Source organism: Astyanax mexicanus, chromosome 6 (genome assembly GCF_023375975.1).
Source record: "Astyanax mexicanus isolate ESR-SI-001 chromosome 6, AstMex3_surface, whole genome shotgun sequence".
NCBI lineage: Eukaryota > Metazoa > Chordata > Actinopteri > Characiformes > Acestrorhamphidae > Astyanax > Astyanax mexicanus.
The window spans coordinates 42761420-42783664 of NC_064413.1; the positions used below are offsets into that span (position 1 = coordinate 42761420).

The 22245-nt window shown below is 38.2% G+C and overlaps 1 protein-coding gene across 3 annotated transcripts in view; it reads left to right on the forward strand.

The window, feature by feature from the left end:
• The window catches only part of creb5b (cAMP responsive element binding protein 5b), a 107279-nt gene that overhangs the window by 67293 nt on the left and 17741 nt on the right, over positions 1 to 22245 (forward strand). For all 3 annotated transcript variants that reach the window (XM_049480423.1, XM_049480424.1, XM_049480425.1), the window contains one exon: positions 21762 to 22076. In XM_049480423.1, the coding sequence (XP_049336380.1) occupies positions 21762 to 22076 (315 nt within the window). The remainder of the gene's footprint in view (positions 1 to 21761; positions 22077 to 22245) is intronic.

Below are 22245 nucleotides of genomic sequence, written 5' to 3' on the forward strand. Positions count from 1 at the left end.
CATTTGGAGACAGACAACAACACTGAAATCCTATTGATTTCAAAATAAACAGTGAATACTTTTGTCCACATATTGGATCACCATTGATATTTTACTTTATGCACCATTAATTTGGGCTAAAAATACCAACAGTTTGACCAACGGCCACACTGGAACCGCACCTGCGGCTGGAGGACAAATTGTGTGTGTGTGTGTGTGTGTGTGTGTGTACGATGGTGGTTGGAATTCAGGTTTTGGAGCAACATCTGTATGAATAGTGGCATTGTCAGGGGGTGATGTCATTCAAGAGTGACGATGAGCTCAAGCACAGCTGAAATGCGCAGCTAAACACATATAGTTAACTTTACAGACTGAACACACAGTTAATATTACAGACTGAGCACACACACAGTTAATGTGGCAGACTAAGCACACACAGTTAATGTTGCAGACTGAGCTCACACACAGTTAATATTACAGACCAAACACACACAATTAATGTTACAGGCTGAGCACACCGTTAATGTTATAGACTGAGCACACACAGTTAATGTGGCAGACTAAGCACACACCGTTAATGTTATAGACTGAACACACAGTTAATATTACAGACTGAACCAACACAGTTAATGTTACAGACTGAACACACACAGTTAATGTGGGAGACTAAGCACACACCGTTAATATTACAGACTGAGCTCACACACAGTTAAGATTACAGACCAAACACACACACACACACTTAATGTTACAGACTGAGCACATCGTTAATGTTACAGACTGAGCACACAGTTAATATTATATACTGAGCACACACAGTTAATATTATAGACTGAGCACACACAGTTAATATTATAGACTGAGCACACACAGTTAATATTACAAACTGAGCTCACACACAGTTAATATTACAGACTAAAACACACACTTAATGTTACAGACTGAGCACATAGTTAGTTTTACATAATGAAAACATTGTTAATGTTGCAGACTGAGTATATACAGTTAAAACACAGACAGAGCACACATAGTTGATATTACAGACTGAGCACACACACAGTTAATATTACAGACTGAACACACACAGTTAGCTTTACATTGACTGAAACACACACACAGTTAAAATTACAGACAAAGTTATCGTTGTAATATTAGGTAAGCTGAGTCATATGGATGAGTTTGGTGGAGTTTCATAATCAGCATAGTTCTGTTTCTGTTTAATTCATTGTAAGGAACAGCTTTATTACTGAGTATTGGGCAGTAAGGATGTTGCAGGTCACTAGTAAGGAAGTTGTCCTTAGGTGGCCTGCTCATAATATTTTTTGATGGACAGCTTCTTGAACATACTGTATTACTTTTACTGTCTGGTGTGAGATTTAGTAGACAGACTTCAAAAATGTATTTAAGATTATTAAGTTCATGCCCTACTTGTACACATTAGAGAGGACAATTAAGGACAAGTAAATGAGGACAAAAGAAGAAAGAATATTTTATTATTATTTTATTATGAACCAAATAATGGAAAACCTGAATAATGTGTGTAATAAAGTATTGTTTCAGGGCTGACAGGATTTACATGATTCATATTACTTTTTGGAGATGGCCTGTATTCTCAGCTTGAGTCACTCATTTTGTAACTGGCTGTAGGTTTATTTATTGAATGGAGTAGGGACTGAGAGAGCCTGCCATGTGTTTGTCTTAATGTGGCAGCTTGTTGTTTTAGCTGCAATAGCCGGCTGCATGGGCGTCCCACTTTCAGGCTCACTTAACAGGCTGTCAGTATATTCAGCCTCTATAGGATCTGGCCTGGGTTAGTCTTTGTGATATTGTGGAATGACTATAGATTCACTGTCCAGCTTAAAATATGACCTTTAGTAACGTGTCTGTAAAAATATATGTAAAAAAGCATGAAGCTTTTACTCAAACACCATTTTTCCATAAAGTATTCCATAAAGTGACAGATACTTATATAAATAAAACAGAAAATGTTCTTTGGTACAAAAAGCTGTTATTAGCTATCATGAACAAAATATATTCCCCACATGTTTGTAAAATACATTTATACCATTTCTTTCTTAGTCAGGTGGTAGAGCAGCTCAAGGCAGCAATGTTATAACTATTCTTGACAAAGTATTAGAGTTAGGAAGTTTATCACTACACATTTAAAACAGCATTGTTCAAGCTCCCTCTACAGTTGGGGAGTGTAATCCCCTTTTGCATACATCCATACATGTTGATATCAGAGAATCATATAATAACATTTAGCAACTTGAAAAAGTTCCAGAAACATTAGCCTGCACAGAAATAATGTTTCAGGAATGTTCTGAAAATTAAATAAAAACTTAATAATTGTTTGCATCACAACTTTATTAAAACATTTCTTACATAATGTTCTCAGCTGGATGAAAACTAACAGTATGGAAATGTTATAAGTAACATCCCCAAACCTAAACACTAAAAATTGACACAATTGACATTCTACGAAGATTTACAATACATCACAGATTGAATGTTCTAAGATTGTTAACTGTAACATTCAAAATTGTTAACTATGGTGTTATTAGCTCACCTTTATATATATATATATACATATATAAATATGCATGTGTTTTTGACATGCTGAGAGATGCAGAATTAACATCAGAAGTGAAAAAGCATGTGGACTGAGGCTGTAGAGTAATTTTACACCATTTTTCTTCAGGAACCTCACATACTGTGTTGTATATGGACAGCAAGTGTGGGGCCTGCCCTATTGGGCAACCGAGCTGGGACTAAAAAGGTAGCGATGGGGAGACGGCAGGAAATTACTAAATTTTGGCATCTGAAAGCAAGAAAGCAGGTAAATAGGTCTAGGTAAATTTTAAAACTGCTGGAACCTAGTGTTTGGTCGGAGTACTGGGTGTTGTAGTTCCACTGTAGAACTTGCTTTAAGTCTTGTGCAGCTTCTTGTGCAGTCACCATAGCTTGCATAGTGCAGTAGCTGCACTCCAGGACTGGAGTTACAATGCCATTACAAGTCAATGAAGCATCATCAATGAAGCATGATCTTAAACCTGATATTTTGAGTTAAGATTGCTGCTTTATGATACTTTAGAAAATTGTAAATTAAAGATCTGTGTTTAGTACCTTTAAAAGTGCCTCTTAGTGTTTTTGCTGTTTTGAAAGTATTCAAAGGACACACAAGCTAGTGCAGAGAGACATCCTAATACACTGCACAGCTCATTTTTAGTTCAAAAAGCCACTCAAACTTTGTGTTTAAGTAGAGCTATTCATTTACCTTTAAGTCTCTTCCACAGACAAATAAACTTTTCGGGCCAACTTGTCTAAGTTAACTAACTCAGGGACAAACCTAACTGTTTATAGATCAGTCCCCAATTGTGACCTCCACAATCACAGGCAAACTAAACCATTGATTGGACTTCTCCTTAGTCTTTGAAGTCTTACATTTTTTCAATTACAATGTCACAGCAAAGCTGGCAACGATGGGTACAATCAGCCTTGTTTTTACAGTTATGTGATCCAGGTGGTATTGAGCCGAGAGGTTCTGTTAAACCCTCACTTGTAACTAATGCGGATGGACTGCGAGGTCCTGAACTTCTCCAATGTCTTGCGCTGCAGCATCTACATTGTAAAGTGATGGATGATTGTGTCTATAGTGAGAGCAGCCCTGATTACAGCTGCTTACCCTCAGTTAGTTCTGGAGCTCTGTGTGTTTGTGCTTTGTGTTAACTGAGCCTGATTAGGCCTCTCCTGCATTAGCAGCCCTGCCACCCTCAGGCACAGACCCTTCTTTTTGTTGTTGTTGTGGAGGGGAAATTATTTTGTGCAGATTCCATTCAGAACACATTCCAAGAGTGAAGAAAAGAACCGTCATAGAAGTTTTATAAAAAGCAATGTAGCAATGTCCTGATTGTAGCGTGATTTGTATAATAGACTTTAAGTCTGTGTTTAAGTTTTTTGTCATCAATCACTGTCCATAATTGTATCGCATTTGGTTTATCTTGATCTTTTCTGTTTAACACTTATTCACAGTTAGTAAGTGGAGAGTGTCTCTGTATAGTTCAGTTCAGTATTTTAGTTCATATTTATCAAAATAATTATTAATACAATGTCAATGAATAGGTCTGACAGTGTGTTCTTACACAATCTAAAATGCAGCTGTTCACGTCCTGTATGTTAAATTCAGTGGCAATAAAGCAACTTCAGGATTTCAACCATTGACTGCATACATCATATGTCATATAAATTATCTATACAGTTATTAGGTAGCCTTTAGGGCTACACGATATTGGAAAAAAATACACTGTGATTGTTGTTATTCAATGATACATGTATATATTACCATATAAAAGTAAATGCACAAAAGTTTACTACTCTCAGTGTTGTGGCATACAAAAAGAAAATCCACAAGAGATAGCGTGGTTCTTTTAAGAAAGCTTTTTATTTAGGCTTATCACACAATATTTGTGATTAAAATCACACTACATTCCATACAGGGAAAACCCCAGAGAGGTGATTGCAACCAAAACAAGCCATATAGCTAACAAAACTCAGCGTAACAGTACCACATGGCATAAGAGTTAGTAATTAAACACAATTAAACAACTTTTTAGATTCTGAACAGCATTTACTACTGTAAGCTGCAGTTTAGCTAGACGAGTGGCCCAGCAGTGCATCATAGGATAAAAATCCACGCTGCAACTCTTACCTGCATCTGGAAGTCTATAGCAGCAGTGGTCACAATATTATGTGTATCCAGGTTTAGAGTAAAATAAATTGTATAACCTGTTTCCATATACACATATATATGTTTTCCATAGCAAAGTTAAAGAACTATAGCAATCAAGCCATTCTAATGTAGATTTTAGGGAAAGGCTTGCCTCTAAGAAATAGTTCACATGGCTTCACTGCACTAGTTTTTCTTTACTAAACAACACAATGAGCAAAATGGCAGATTCAATTTCAGCCATCATTTCACTTTAAATAATAACAATGGGAGTGAACAGGGATTTTGCACACACATTAAACATCCATTAAGGAATTAGATACCACACCTTTGACAAAAACTCATTTTGTTTTGATTAATATCAAATTACAACATGATTTCATTAGCACAGGCGATATCTGGGACATTGAAGGGTTAAAATAACCTGTGGCCATTCTCATTAGCTTAGAACCGCTTTTATACCTGTTTTATAACGGCTCTGCAAATGAAATTAGTTCCAGTAATTGGACAAGGCACACATGGTCTTGTTAGCGAGATATGCGGTCTAGGCTGCAGCACTACCAGATTTTGTGCCTCTCCCTCCATAAGAAATCAGTTAAGTGGTCCCTAGCTTGCAGCTGCTGGCAGAGGTTGGCTAAAGGGGGTGGTGGTGGGGGAGCTCGTAAAATGAGCTAATGGGGGTGTGGTGGAGAGGCCGGGCATGCGTACTGGGCAGAGTCGAGCCGGGATGAGGAGGGTTGAGAGAGACCCTCTCTGTGTCTGGCAGGGAGGTTTGAGGGGTGGTGGGGAACCAGATGGGCATTGCGTCCCCCGGAGCCCACAGAGAGCTGGATCCAGTGCCAGGAAAGTCGGGGCTCAGATTTATGCAATGAGGAATAATATGTATATAAAGCACAGCGTGCTCTCCAAGGGCCTGGAATGGTTATGAGGCTGTGAGTCAAACATCAAAACTGCAGGACTCAATGTGTTCTTGCAGCACTCCTTAACCCAGTCATTATAGCTGTTCTTTATACATTACATTAAATAACTGTTTACATGCACTGTTAGGGAAAAAAAAATGACAGAAGACATAAAACTCTTTCAACTTTCTCTGGAAGTCAGTGTAAAACAATTTGGAGCACTTCTATTGGTTTATTTATCATAGAATTTTGATACAGTATAAAATAATGCACTTCTGAAATTTTTGATTCTCTGTAAAATAAATACAATACAAATGTGGCATTATAAGATTATTTGCATCAGATTTGATTAGAGTTTAACTGTGCAGTTTAGGCATTTGTCATTTTTAAATATTCCTGTTGAATTCTTCTGTCATCAAGGTTTATTTATCATGAAATATGTGATGCATTAAATTTACTTAAATTAGGTACTAGGTAGATAATTACACATAATTCATATACAGTACCAATCAAAAGTTTGGACACACCTTAAATTCTGTGTTTTTTTGTTATTTAAACATGCCTGCTTTGCAGATAATACAAAATCATCCAGACTATGAAGAAAATCATTGAATTATTTAGTAAACAGAAAAAGTGTTAAACAAATCAGAAAATATGGTTTATATTATAGATTCTTCAAAGTAGCACCTCTTGCTTAGATGACAGCTTTGCACATCTTGGCTGGATTTTCTCAGTCAGCTTTATGAGGTAGAGTCTCCTGGAATGACTTTTAGTTAACAGCTGTGCTTGTGAAGAGGTAGAGCTGGTATGATTCCTTATGTGTTCCTTCATAGTCTGGATTACTTCAGTATATGCAACACACTTTAACATGGAGACTAAAAGCACAGTTTTTAGATATAATCAGAGAGCAGCGGTTGGAGGAATTAGAGTGGAAGAGAAGGTACAGATTAGTGAGTGTAGGGGACTGGGGAAGACGTCAGGAGTAAGAGCTGCAGTAACAGGCAATGTACTCTGTGCTCTGTGGTAGGCCTCAGACAAAGTGTAGACAGGAGAGCAGTGAGGTCTGGCAGACAGTAGACTGCCCTCAACCACTCCTGTGCACACACACACACACACACACACACACACACACACACTTTCACTGTCTGCCCTGCTCCACTTCTACCCAGGGGCTCCCTTTTCCCTCTGACCTCATTCGGTCTGATTTATTCCTCCAGCAGCGGGCGGGGCGCTCCCTCTCTCTTTACACTCTTTTATTGATATGAAGTCATCCCTCCATCCAGCGGAACCTGAGACTGTTGGCAGGATGCGCCCCAAAGCACTCACTGCAACATCACTCAAAAGACACCTTGTCACAGTGGAAGTGCCAATAAATACCATTAAAGTGCCATTATACACCTGCACCACGACTCCATCACAGAGACAGCCAGAGAAGGAGGAGCCAGAGAGGTCAGAGGCTAAAGGGGAGGGAGAAAAAATATACTATAGACACTATTTCTACCTTAAACCATCACACTGGCTTATATTTAGGTGAGAGTTTAACAGTAATGGTGATTACACTATTAAAAATTAAGATGCCTAAATGAATTGGGTTAACAGTGTCCAATTAAAAACACGCATCTCCATTTTTGTCGATTTTTAGTTTACTGCATAATTTGAACAGACAAACTGTCTCTAACACTCTGCCAAAATTTCTTAATGAACTCTTTAAAATTACCTGAAATAAACTCTTTTTACGTTGACTTCCATTGAAAGTTTACATGTTTTTTTCTCTCTCCTGTAAAGCTGCTGTTTTGGAGATAAGTGTTTTTCATTGAACAGCGACAATAGAACAGTTTGTGAACATTAAGGTGAATTAAGTAAAATATTATGTTTAATATACATACAGACACTGTTATAAATCATTCTTGTTTCTTCCTGTATCACCATTTCTGCCACGTTGTTCTTCCGTCTAACTGAATAAATAGAAAAATCTAAAGTATAAAACATATTCTGTTTAACAACTTTTGTTTACTTCATAATTGCATATGTGTTCCTTCATAGTTTTGATGTCTTCATTACATTACAATCTACAATAGAAACCTAGTCCAATATGACCTGAAGTAACATCTTTTCAAATTGACTTCCATTAAATAAATTTTGGCCTTTCCTCAATCAGAGAAAACATCTAAAGAGATTATTGAAACTACTAAAATCAGGTGAAGAACTGTCTAACGCATTAATAAAGAGTGGAAAGACTTCGAGAGACTTCATCTTCGGGAATGAAATGTGGTTGGAGAAAAATCTTAAATGATCACATTCCGAGAACACTTAAACGTTTGGTGAAATCCAATCTAGAACTGAACACTAGCACTGAGGCATATGTTTAATAGTGAAAGTAAGAGCATTTCTACATGCATAATGCACAATGAGGGCAGTGCAACAATCTGGGCTTGCTGCAGTTGGTCAGGTCTAAGTTCAACAGCAGTATGTGCCCAAAGAATGAGGTCAGCTGACTACCTGATTATACTGCACCACCAGGATCTTTTCCAAGATGACAATGACAGGATTCATGGGGCTCAGATTGTGAAAGCGCAGGGTTCAGGGAGCATGAGCATTATTTTCACAGTCCAGTCCTGAAACCCTCTGAGAGTCTTTGGGATGTGCTGGAGAAGACTGTGCGCAGTGCTTCAAACCTCCCATCATCAATAGAAGATCTTGTGGAAAAATTCATGCAGCTTGTGGAAACAATTCCACAGCAAATGTATGTCGTAATTAAAGCTGAAGACGGTCCAACAAAATATGACAGTGCGACCTTTTTTGGCCGGACATTGTATATAAATACAAAACCAGTCAGACGTTTGGACTTACATTCTCTTTAATGTTTATTATTTATTTATATTATTAGCTAAGTTGTAGTAATATTAAAGACTTCTAGACAATAAAGGAACACATGAAATTAGGTAGTAGAAAAAAAGTGTTACAGTTAACAAGATACAGGTAACAGCAACAGTTATCAAGTGCTCAGCACCTCTAAGTTGGCATCAAAGCAAAAAGAATGTAAAGTTGAAAACATATTCTGGTTTGTTTGCTTCAGAACTGCATATGTATTCCTTTATAGTTTCAGTGCATTCAATATTACACCACAATTTACAAAGTAGAAAATAGTAACATTAAAGGAAAAACATTAAAGTTGAAGGGGTGTACCCACATATTAAAAATGTACTGTATATAGATAATTAGTAGTTCTATTATGTTTATATATATGCAACCCTTTAAATACATTTTGGATTATAATTAAACATATACTGAGATATAAAATTTATGACAGACAAAATAGATAAGGTCTACAGTGTTTCTAGAAATATCAGTCCAAAAATAGGGCCTGTTTAACATTATTCTTGAATGCTGGTTCTTTTAGAGAATATTCTAATGCGAGATGTATTATATTCTCACCCGACATATTATTCAAAATATAAATCATATTATTAGAATAATATTTTGAAATGAATGAAGACTGTTGAACATTTATAACATGTCTTTTTGTAAAAATGTTAGCGCCTAAACAAATGTGTTGCATTTTATTGCATGACATTGCAAAAAGTGAGCAACAATAAGATAAAGAAGCAGCAGAGGTGAAGCGTCTGTGCCCCCGCAGGTCTCCACCTGCAGCAGAATAATGAGTGTTTAGCCGTGACTCTGCCGTGACAGGGAGAGGCTGGACTGTCATTAGAGGCTCAGGCAGCTGCTGGTTCAGGTCTGAGTGAGCGGCCCAGTCGGCCTGGTCTGCTCTAATGTCTGTTTACACCTCATCATCACGCCTGATGATCCTGCTGCGCACTCTCTCAGCCGTGCTGAGCTAGCCTCTCGGCTAACGTCATAGAGGCTTTGGACGTACGTAATGTGCACCGGATATATTAGAAGTTGTCCAGTGAAGTTCAGTATTACCAGACAGGGCTGGAAAAGAAAGCTGTTCTGCACCCAAATGTTGCTATTGGCCTGAGGTTGGACGTGGTGAGCACCTTTGATTTTCTTGTTTATGGCTCTGGGAGTATTGAGTGTATGTAACTTTTCTTTCTACAGAAGATTGTTTCTTAGTCATAGATTTCCATTGCTGGCATTCAGATTTAGACGGATTCGTGTGTGAGTGAGTGCAGAGCCAGTTCAGTCAGTGCAACTGGCAAGACTGCAACTTTTGGTTTTGCCTGATGGCATTCAGCATTTAAACCTGCAACCCTGTTACTGTCATTGTTATTTTCTGTATGGTCTTTTGGGGAACAGGATCACAAACCTTTACAATGATTATATGATTGCATTACATTACATGATTAATTCTAGCTCAAAACATTTGTTCCTTTTATTACAATAGACAATCGGCATCGTTATTACTACTGTATAGCAATTATATACTGTATTTTCTATTACATTTTCTGCAGCTGTAAGATGTTAATTATGTACCTTTCGTTTATAAATAAGTTATTTATTGTTACGAATGTGTTATTAAGTGCCAAAATAATGGGTTAGCAATATTTAAAATTCAAATGGGGGACTGCTTGGGAACATCCACACCTGTATGAGGTGTTTTCTTGTGAGAGAGGTTGAACACTGGCCAGCATGCTCATGGCAAGGTTACCTGAATGATTGGAATTGGAGAATTGACTGATAGTGGGACTATCAGTGAAATGGATGGGACATTCCATTTCTGAAAATGTGCAGGCATTTACCATTCCTCAATCAACAGTGTCAAGTCTACACCAAGAATACATCATAGAAGGCATTACCACCCCGAGTGGACAGTGCAGTGGGTGGTAATGATTGTGACCGGTGGCATCTGGCTTGAATTGACCTGATTCCATGAGTTTAAATCTGAATGTTTATTAATTTAATTAGAACCCATTGCTGAGACAGATATGCAAATGCTCACTTACAGCTTGTCTAGTGAGTCTAAAGAAGTATTGTCAATAGAATAGTACTCTTTGTAACATGAACCTATTGGCACCATGCCTAATGCCAGCAAGTATAGGCTTGAGAAGTATAGAAGTCTCCAGTACTAAGCTGTGGAACACTGAAACTGTGTAATCTAGAATGATGGTGCTACTTAAGTTTAGAAGTTGAGGATGAGATGGGGTGGTAATCATCCGACATCCTTATATCATTAATGCTCTTGTTGGTAAATGCAATCAAATCCTTACAGCATTGCTTTAAAATTTAGCAGAATGCTTTTTTCTGAACATTTAGGAAAGCAGGATAAAGTCCCTTTGAAAAATCCTTAAAAAAAAAGAAATCGTTCCACAGATGTCCCAATACTTTTGTCCACAAAGTGTATAGCAGGTTTTCAGTCTCTAATCTCTGATTTACAGAGTGTGCATTGTAGTGTGAATGTGTGTGTGGTCTATGTCCTTGCACACTGCCTGTTGGGAGACCGAAGCTCACGTGGGTCCTGTCCCCTGGGCAGTGCTGTGGGGGTCTGCTCTGGAGCTGGAGTGATTGGTGATTGCATTAGCACACTGATAGCACCCACTGTTCCAGCGCTGCTCAGAATGATGAATGGATGGCTCTTCCGAGGAGGGAAGAGAGAGACACTACAGTACTCCCCACCTCTTACCTCTCTTCCTTTCCCCCTTCATGGCCTGGCCCACAGCCAAGCTGAGGCTATAAGCACCACTCTAGCCGATGCTAGCCCGATGCTAGCCACCCGAGCTGGGCCCCAGACAGTGGCATTCCAGCTCGTGGGAACTGAAGGAAGCCTGCAGTGGGATTGGGGGAGGGAGAGATAGGTGCACAGCTGTGCTGGTCCAATTGCTGTAAGCTCACTGCTGATTGACGGGTGGTCCAATCAGTCAGGGGTGTTTTCGTGCCCTCTGACCCCAATATGTCTGCTGCTGGGATGGATGAATGATGGTCACTCAACTTTGGTGGTTCTGACACTCTCCAGCTTGTTTCAGCCATAAGAGCGCGATAGAAGACCTTACCTGCACTCGCATTTACCCTGTCCGAGCTATCAAACTATCAGTGATACACTCTGAAATGTAAAAGAATTAAACTGAACCTAAGTATGATAAAACACTTTTTGTTTCTCTAAAGAAAAAGCTAAAGGTAGACTAGAATAGTATAGATTTTGAAAAATTTCCTTAATTTTCCCTAAATTAACTAAATACAGTATCTTTCAACATACTGTGATAAAAAATGAAACATGCTTATACCTACATTGCTATATATTCAAGATTGTGAAATTAAATAATAATACAATAAAAAAGAAACAGCGTGTAAGACTGGTGGAGTAGAACATACCAAGATACATACAAACTGTTAAATATTAATCTCTAAACTCTTAAAACTTTATGAATATGAACTTGTTTTCTTTGCATTATTTAAAGGGTCTGAAAGCTCTGCATTTTTTGTTCTTTCAGCCATTTCTCATTTTCCGAAAATAAATGCTCTAAATAATTTATTTTTTAATTTGCGGGAAATGTTGTCCATAGTTTATAGAATAAAACAGCTGTGTTAATTTTACTCAAACACATACCTATAAACAGCAAAATCAGAGAAACAGATTCAGAAACTGAAGTAGTCTCTTAATTTTCTAGAGCTGTGTATACAGTACTAGACAATAAAATGTTAAACAAACCAAAATACTCTGTAAAGCATTTAGGTGGAATTCTATCTGGGGAGCTGTAAATTACAGATGCAATGCTTGGTCTTCCTTTCCTGGGGTGGTCCTGATGAAAGTTTCATCATAAAGTGTTTCACTGTCTTTGTGAGAACGCTTGAAGATGCTTGCAAAGTTCTTGATTTTTTTTAAAATATGGATTTCTAAAGGCCTGAATTCCAGGTGACTCTACCTCATAAAGCTGACTGAGAAAATGTTAAGATGTGCACAGTTGTCATCTTAGCAACTGGTGTCTACTTTTAAGAATCTAAAACATATTCTGGTTTGTTTAACACTTTTTCAGTAAAAAATTTCGTATGTTTGTCTTCAGAGTTGGGATGACTTTAGTTTTCATCTACAATGCAGAATGAAAAGACACTGAATTTAAGGTGTGTCCAAACTTTTGACTGGTATATATATATATATATCATGTTGTTGGACATTAGGCTGCATTCACCTTATAAGCCCCTTTAATCACTTTAGATTTTTTCTCATGTCGGATTAGGCTAACTTGACCTTCACATTAATAAGTTTAAGTGAAATGTGTCTGTGTGTAACATGAAGAAATCTGTCTCTTATATGGCACACATGCATACGGGTATTTTTGCGCATGTCACAGCTACACTTCCTGAAATATATGTAGGAATTTTCATAATGCCCAACACGCTGTCTGTTTACAGATTCAGCACCTTTGTACACACTTTTAAGGAAATGACACACAGCTTTAATGTTAACAGTTGCGTGCTGTCATTGTTTACTTGAACATGGTCATATTCATTGTTAACACTTCAGCTCTAAACCAAGCTTCATTTAGCTCTGATGCTTTCACACATTGACACCCATAAGTAAGTGGTCAGCCACAGTTAAAAAAAACTCTGTCTTAAAAAAGCTTTCAGTAGGTGAACTATTTCTGATGTGCGATAACACAATGTAAAGGTTCAAGAATGTTAGATGTAAAGGTTCAAATGAAAATATACACTGAGTGATTTTAGCATTCTGTTTCTTACTCTTTAAATCCTTTCCTTTGATGAGATGCATGTTAATGCATGTTAAAAGAGCACTTAAATGCATCAGAAGATTGTAGAGAACTGTATCTTTCCACATGCTGTAGTGTTATCTCTTACTATATATAGGACACATGCAGCCTTCATCATTAGAGAGTGTCTACAGATTTAAAATGATAAAGGCGCAGAGTGGTCCAGAGGTCTAAAGCGCTGCCACTATGAGCGGGAGGTCGCAGGTTCGAACCCCTGCTCATGCAGCTTTGCCATCAAGCTGCCGGCGCTCAGAGGGAGCACAATTGGCCTTGCTCCCTCTGGGTGGGTAGATGGCGCTGTCTCCCCACATCACTAAAGGGTGATGTCCACAGCACAGGACGTCTGTGAGCTGATGTATCAGAACCGAGTTGCTGCGCTTTCCTCCAAGCGGCTGTGCTACTTGGCAATGCTGCATCAGCAGCAGCTCGAAAAGAAGCGATGGCTGACTTCACATGTATTGGAGGAGGCATGTGTAAGTCTTCACCTTCCTGGTGTGTTGGGGCATTACTAGTGATAGGGGGAGTCCTAGTGAGTGGGTAGGGTAATTGGCTGTGCTAAATTGGGGAGAAAATGGGAAAAATTTGAAATAAAAATTATAACAAAAAATGATAAAAAAAAAAGTAAAAGGTGCCTAAGTTGTGCAGCAATCATCTGTTTACGGCTGTATGCAAAAGTTTAAATATCCCTGTTCAAATAGAGGAGTTCTAGTGAGTGGGTGAAGTAAGTGGCTCAGGTAAATTGGGTAGAGAAAATACATTTAAATATAACATTGATTCTACAAATTGTTGAACACATTTCTGTTTATAGTATATTGGAGAAAATAATACATAGGAAAGGGGTCGCGCAGCAACAAGGTAACTAGAAATCTCAGCAGACATACCTGTTGATACCTGGATATAAGGCCATGGTGAGCAGAACACCATTGTAACACCTTTGTTAAAGAGTTACTGGTCAGCTATGCTGTAAAAGAGAAAATAGAACACTTTTCATCAGAAGTTACTTATTTCAGTTCCCTCTTGTATCAGAGGCCTGTTTGTTAAGTTGATTAAGTTGTCAGTTAGATCTACCTGTGCTTTGTTTGAGCCACGCTTTGTGGTGCCTTTCCCGCCTTTTTCTCTTATTACTCAAAGTGGTGTAATCCAGTTATTACATGTCCTAGTTGGTGGCGCAGTAGTAATGTGTTTGCCCAGTTCTGACAAGACTGTTGAAAATCACTCACTGTCCCTTCCTCATTTATTATAACGTTAATTCATACCCCATATATATTTGTATACATTAAGTACTGTGCAAATGTTTTAGGCACCTGTGGGAATTTCAGTAAAGAAAAAGTGTCTTATCTGTAAAGTAAGTGTTCATTAGCTCAGTAAAACACATTACAGCGTTACAGTAAATACAAACAGCAATTTTACAAAAAAACATTTATGTTTAAAATCACTGTTTTCCTTAAAACATCTCCTAATCTCTCCTTGTCTGAGTTTAATAGTGTTATTTCTAGTTCTCATCATATATCAACAACTGGTTTGGTAAATTGGTAAATTTGGTAAATCAGGTGAGCTGCTGATGGAACTGAACATATACACATGCTGGCTGAGGAGCATCCAGGGGAAATCTGGAACTACACTTTGTTCTTCAGCTTGGCTCACAGGATTTTACATACTTAGTTAAAAATGAGAATTCCTTCTCACGTTTTACTGTATGTATATTTATTTGCATCTGTTCAAATCACATGTGGTACTTTTTTCAGGTTAAAACACTCATATTGCTAAAACAAATAGATTAGTGTAACTTGCTTTGGTGCCTAAAACTTTTGCACAGTACTGTACATTGCATTGCACTGTACCTATCTTCACATCATTTTCCTCTCTGTGCTTGTGTCCAATCCCTGATCATTCTGTGTTGCAAAAATGATCACAACCTTTAAGAGGAACTTTTTTTTACACTATAAATAAATAAGCAAACATAAAAAACAAGTTATAAATTATTGTTTGTTTGGCAACTTTGTCTGGGTTTGAAACAGTGTAGAGTTCCCAACTGTTCTTCTCTATTTAAATCTCAGTATAGAATTGTTAATACTTTGGATCATCTATTTCAGAAGGTAGTGTTCTAGAGTAGTCTAGCATAACAACTGAGTGGACTTATGATTCTATTGCTATGGAAAATCTTAAATGATCTTTCAAGTTGGATTTTTTTATTTCTGTATTTACATACATTTGAGGTCATGCTTTTAGTGAGATGGCCTACATGTTCACAAACAGACATTTTAAACAACTTTGGCCTGCTCTAGATTCGAGCAGTTATTGGTCAGAGGAACTATCCAATTTGTGCAGTTTTATTCCAAGGAAGTGAGCTTAAAGAAACCTCTAACTCCAGCTCTGTTTATTGTAGCCCAGAGTCCTTGATTCACAGAGAACAAACATCTCGGGGATATTTAACCAAGATGTAAACAAATCAATGAAATCAGGGAAATGGTAAACAGAGAGGAAACTATATTGGTCACTGTTCAGTAAAAAAACCCAAAGTGGTCTCTTTGGTGACCAAATAAACCAAAAAATCAACACACACACACACACAGAGACATGTATCAGCGAGAGCGAGAAGTGGAGGGATTGTGGGACTGCGCTGAATCATTGGCTCAGTTTTAAAGGGCTGCTGAGGGAACTGAATGTTTGTTGTTGGGTTTATTACTGTGGAGTAGTGGGGTTATCTGGGATGTGTACTTTTCTGGATACTCTCATTAGTTATTACATGGTTAAATGGTGGCTTCTGGGTGGAGACGGGCCTGGATCCTTTAGATGTTGGTGGTTATTCAGGAGTGATACTGATTGTGATACAGGGGTAGTTACAGAATTAGGAAGAAGTTGCAATGCCAGCAATAAAAGCAATTCGAAAAAGATTTACATACTTATTTACCTAGTTATATTTCATGTAAACTTCAATATAGTTGGTAATAGATGGTAAGCAACTACTATGGTGACATAGACTGCACGGTGTATCACTGCAAAAAATCCATTGGCAAAAAATAAATTAAATATTTAGATTTCAAATTACTTAAAATAAGGTTAAAACTCTAAGTAACACTGAGTAAGATCATTATTTATAAAATCAGTAAAACAGTCTTACACTTAAAAATATTTATTGCCTTAAAATGAGATCATTTTACTTGGTAAGATCTGCACTGCAAAAAAACATTTTTTTGCAGTGTAGCATCACATGTTTGATAAAAGAGCTATAGTAGAGTGCTACGGTAAAGGGTTATAGGTTTCAGTTCTCAAAAGATGCAGTAGAAAGTAGATTCAATTATGTTTTCTTGTATTACAGTAGTGTAACACATTAGACACAGATTTGAAGATCTGTCCAATCAATATACCATGGGGCTGATTTTTTATGTTTATTTATGTAGCCTTTATGTTCATACAACAGTTTTTTGGACAGCTTGGTTTTTGTTGGGTTTGCCTTTACTATTTAGTAATTGAAAGCAATTTATTAAGATTATTTTTGAGTACTTAACATGTATAGTAATCGTAGTGCGGTTTTAATTAATCAGTGATTTGTAACAGGTTACTTTTTTAGAAAATACTACAGAAATGTACTACTTATGGTTCACACATGGTTCCATAGTTCCATCTCATTTCTGTGGACTGCAAATCTTTCTAAACTTTGGAAACATCTCCCACTGAACCTTTGAACCGTGGAACTTAATACTTAATTCTAGTTTTAGTCCACTGCTTTATAAAATCTGAAAACTTCATTTGATCCAATAGAAGATTTAAAGACTCTCAAAATGGTCTTCAAATCTGGACCTTAAATCCAGTTTCCAGTCCTGGACTGGATTGGGATTTCTGGTAGGTGTGACACTGCGTGGCCAATCAATTACATTAACTATTCCCTTAACTTCCAGTGGAAACAAAATCCTGGACTGGAAACTGGGTTCAAGGTCCAGATTTGAAGACTGCTTATCCATGCACACACATATTTAGGCACTCACTACTTATAGTCATACGAAAATAGGAATATTTCTGCAAACTTAAGGGTAAAGCTTAAATGTTAATTATTATCAAAAATGTAACATGTATAAAAAGTAGTAACTATACAGAAGATTAGCTGCATGTAATTTCATGCCGTTTACAAACATGAGCATTTCTGTTTTTCAATGTTTTTTAAAGTAGGCCGATCATTCATCCAGATGAGGTGCGCTAAGCCCCTGCACACACTCTTTCACCTCATTTCTGTTGACTGTCTAGTGAAGGCCTGGCAGTATAGTGTAGGAAAAGTAAATAGAAAACAGGTATAAATAAATTATACACTAACTGTGAACAACCCATCTATAGAAAACTTTAAAACACCTCCTTACGAGGGTGTTCACTAACCCATTTCCAAAAAGCTCTACTTGAGAAAACACATGCATCCAGTACCTATTTTATCTATTCATTCTTTTATTAAAGTTAATCCTGTGAGGATTTTAGTGTTATATAATATATTACTATAGTGTTAGAAATATTACTACTTGATATATACATTTCGAGGTAGTTTTCCCGATAGAAGACAAGGCCTAATCCCTATCCAGGAAACTGCCTCTAAGTGCCCAATTTTTTGTGTTCCTTAATAAATGCATTCAGCTACTCTAAGTAGCACCGATGTGCAAATGCAAACAAACAGCTCGTCCAGTACCTTTAGAGAAGTATCTCTAAGACCATTGGCACTGTGAGATGTGGTGTATAGCATTGAGCAGTGCAGCTGTGTTCAATAATTTTTAGACACCTTCCTACAGTCTTCCAAAGCATTTGTAGAGAGACTTCTCTGGACAGTAGAGACAGTTACTCTAACAAAAGCAGAATAAACTCTTTTTAATACTCTTGACTTTAGATTAATGAGCAGGTTTCCTAAAAACGTTAGTCTCTGTGGTAAAGCTTTAGTTGTGGCTGTTTGCTGTTGGTGGTGTTTGATGGATGCAGTGTGTTCAGTGTTTAGTCAGAGCCGCCAGTGGAAGGTGTGAGACGTTCAGCAGGTGTGGTTCCACTTAGGGGCCCTTAGGGGTTTTGTGAAATTGTCCATTCCAAGTCTACTGTGTGGTTATGGTGAATGGTAATGTTTGGTTGTGGCTGCTTGCTTCAGTGTCAGTGGTTTTGGTGGGTCCAGTGTTAAGGACGAGTGCCAGGCAGGAGCAAGGGTGAAGCGTGGGTGGGTAGGTGGTTATGCAGATGGCAGATGTATATGTGGAGGCAGTGATGGTGGCTGGCAGCTCCAAAAAGCGTGGGAATGGAAAGAGCTTGGGAGGGACTGGGTGGCTTTCCTTGGCTGGCAGTGAAGAGCATTTCAGCAGGCGGAATTAGAGGCCCTGCAAATTATCAAATTAAAAAATCGATTCAGGGATTATTATGGTAAATAGCAACCATGACGCGTCTGAGAAACAAAAAAAGGAGTGCAAGGGTGGGTGACAAACGGTCAGTACAGACTTTGATTCTGTGCTGTTGATTCATATCCTGTCCAAAGTGGGATCATGTGCTTTGACTCTAAAGCCTTGGATAAGAAACACTGCAGTCCTTTATGAGCAGAACAGTCACTTTGGGTGTCATTTAAAAAAGGCATCTGCCAGATTCTGTTTTTCATCTCGACTGGAGTCGTGAGAGGAGTGAGAGTAGGAGAGAGCGGGAGTGATACAGGGTAGAGGAGAGGAAAAAGAAGGGAAGGGCGGTGGGGAGGATGGATGGACGAGGCCGTACTCTGAGGCAGGCCAGCTGGCTGTAGCTCTTGGCTGGAGGAGTGAATGTGCTGCCTGTTGCAGACACCCAGCTTCAGACACGGCCTCTGATTGACAGCAGCTGGAGTGACAGAGAGAGGGATAGAGAGAGGGGTGGTTTTCTCTTTTCTCTAGCTGCTGTAATGATTGAGAATAAAAAGAAAACATAAATTTTACGGAAAGTTATTATAATATAATTTTTCAGTGTTTAGCATGTCCTCCCTATCTTCTATTCTTTTTGGCAGACTTGTTTTTAGACTATATTCAGGCTGTATGTGACAAAGATCCGATTTCTTTCATATGTGGTCCGAATTCGAATGATAAACATTTTTGGGGTATGCAACATGAATGTCAACAGTAAGATTAGAGTTTCTGTTTTTTTTTTTTTTTTTTTTTTGCTTGCCTGCATACGCTAAGTACTGTTGGTGATGGAGGCCTTATAGGAAAATCTTTCACTATTGGCCTCTTTTATTATTTCCATTCATAAAAGACCAGGCTCGGATCTCTATGAATGAAGAGTGATCAAAATACATGAAAATGTAGATCAAGTTGCTGTTTCAAAAAACACTAAATAAAATAAAATCTTGTGTAGTTCATGGCATTTAGCTTATGAAAGCACCAAAAACGCTTTGTGCTTTGGCTTCTGAACTTGTGATCAGATCTCCACATTGAGCTCAGGCTTCTCCACTGGGTGTCTATAAACTTTATCCATTCACAGAAACCATGTTGAGTTTTACTTATTTGTAACATCTCTATGGAAGCAATGTGTGCATAATTATGTCAGTATGTTTATCCATGTCATTTTAGAGATATATTATTTTCAAGACATTAAAGATACAGGATGGACACAAGCATCTGTAGGTGTTTTCAGATATATGTGTGAGAAGGGAGCTCAATTTTATTCTCTCTCTCTCTCTCTCTCTCTCTCTCTCACTCTCTCTCTCATTCTCTCTTTCTCAAAGATAAAAGCTTTTTACATATTGCAGACAGTTGATAGGGACAGTTTTGGTGGTCTACCATATCTTGCACAGTTGATATGAGTGCAAGTACAGAATTTCTCTGTATCTTAATAGTTGTTTGAACTGGAAATAAAATAAAAGTTGATAAAGGTTGGTGTCTGACATTTGCACAGTAGTGTAGGGATTAATCATAGACCCACTTTGTAGTCCTAAATTATAAAAAGAATATACTTATTTTTATTTTACTTAGAGTTCTGTTTTTTCAACAGGCTTCATAAGCATTTTCTGTTAAAACAACTCTACCTGTGCAAATGGAAATACTGTATATGCTGTAGACTCAACACAGTCTAAAAATATTGTTTCTTTCCAGCGCAAGACTAAAAAGTCAGAGTGAATGGGCACAGACGTAGGCTTTGCCCTTTTTTTGTTTTGCCTCTGTTTGCTGTCAGGCAGATCACACTAGCGGCCACATTTTGGCAGAGAAGCACTGGGTTTGTGGGTTTGTTAATAGTCCTCGGTTGTCTTATAGAGCTGCCCAGAAAAACAGCTCAGGGAGAGAGAGCGCAGGCAGGTAAACACACACCGAACACAGACACTTTGACTTAATGTCTCAAGGGCCAAGCGCTCCCTTAAGTAGACCACACGGCTAAAGCAACAGAGAGGAGACAGAATGGAAGTGGTGTACAGCCCACACGGGCCCATTAGTGCCAGAGCATGCACCGAACTGAGCCCTGTCGGGACGGTCTTTTGTGAGCGTGATGACTGACAGTGGAAGAGTGTGTTTATGTGCATGTAAGAAGCAGTGTAAATAGTGGAGAAGAGCATTGTGTATCAGCGTGCCTCTGAATGTAAATATTAGTGAGCGACTCAACCGAAGAATTACGGCCATATTTGTATCCTCAGTTTTATGTGCATTTACAAGGGAAGAAGAGTTCCATTTACTCACCTATCATGAGTCATGGCTGCACCCTCTGGCAGCTGGAAAGGCAGTTTTGGTCATGCATCATTAAAGGGTTTATGTGTAGCAGCTCAGGTGCAGCCTCCTAGCGTTTTGATAAAAAGTGGTATTCATTAGTGAGTGAACTTTTATTCTCATTAATTTCTGTGAAACAAACTGGCAGCAAGCAAAGCCAAACACAAGGTGTTTTCTGATCTAAATATCTTTTTCCATGATCCTAACTGGGGTGAGAAATGATTTGTAGTATTGCAGTATTTTGTGTATAAATATATGTAGTGCTCATTCATGGAAACAGTTAGCTTTTTTGTTTAATTAAAATAAAATAAAAATAATTTGCATGTTTTTTTCCAAATGTGATTCAAAATCCATTATCCATCTTAGTCTATATAGTATATATAAAAATGTTTTTTTAAATGTTGCTTTCTCAGCTGTATCTACAAATAAAATTAAGGCATACAGTGTCATTGATGCATAGCAGCAAAAGGCTATAAGCTGTATGAGTACTAATAGCACCACATTTTAAAAAATGTGCATATATTAGAAAAAAAAAACATTTGTTCACTACAGTTCAGTGAAATAACCTATACCAAAAGTTGGAACTGAATATTGAAGAACAATCTGACTGTATCTATTAATATGACTAGAGCTGAAAGAATGAAGAAGTGTAATACTTTGACGGTTATGTCCAAACTTTGTTTTTTTCTAACAATGCAAATGTTTTAATTACCATAATCAACACAATGCCTCCACTCTCCATAATTTTTGCATCATGGTTTCGGGAATGGACCAATAAATGATTCCAATCACTAATTTCTCCTTTATCTCCTGCGCTTTATAGAGACTGAAAGCTGCTCTGGCTCACCATCCGGGCCCCATCGCCAATGGAAACATGAACACGATGGGTCACATGATGGAGATGATGTCTTCGCGGCAGGAGCAGGGCAACCACCATCACATGCACTCACACCCTCACCAGCACATGCAGGCCCCCCCTCATGGCTATCCTCACCACCCCCACCACCACAGCCACGGCCAGAGTGGCCACCATCACCCACAGAGCCACGGGCACCACAACTCTCACCCGGTTCACCTCCACCCCGCACACGGGCACCAGACGTCACCTCACCAGCAAATGCACTCCGCTGCCTCTCAGGTAGGAGGGCTGTGGGAGGATCTGGGCTGATTTAGCTGGGTTTTGATGGGTTGAGTGGAATAGGATGTTGTATGATTCAGGCTAACTTTCAGCAGAGCTAAAATCGCACAGCATGAAAATACTGTAGTTCAATGTCAATAGTAATTGCTAGAAATACACAGATTTATTA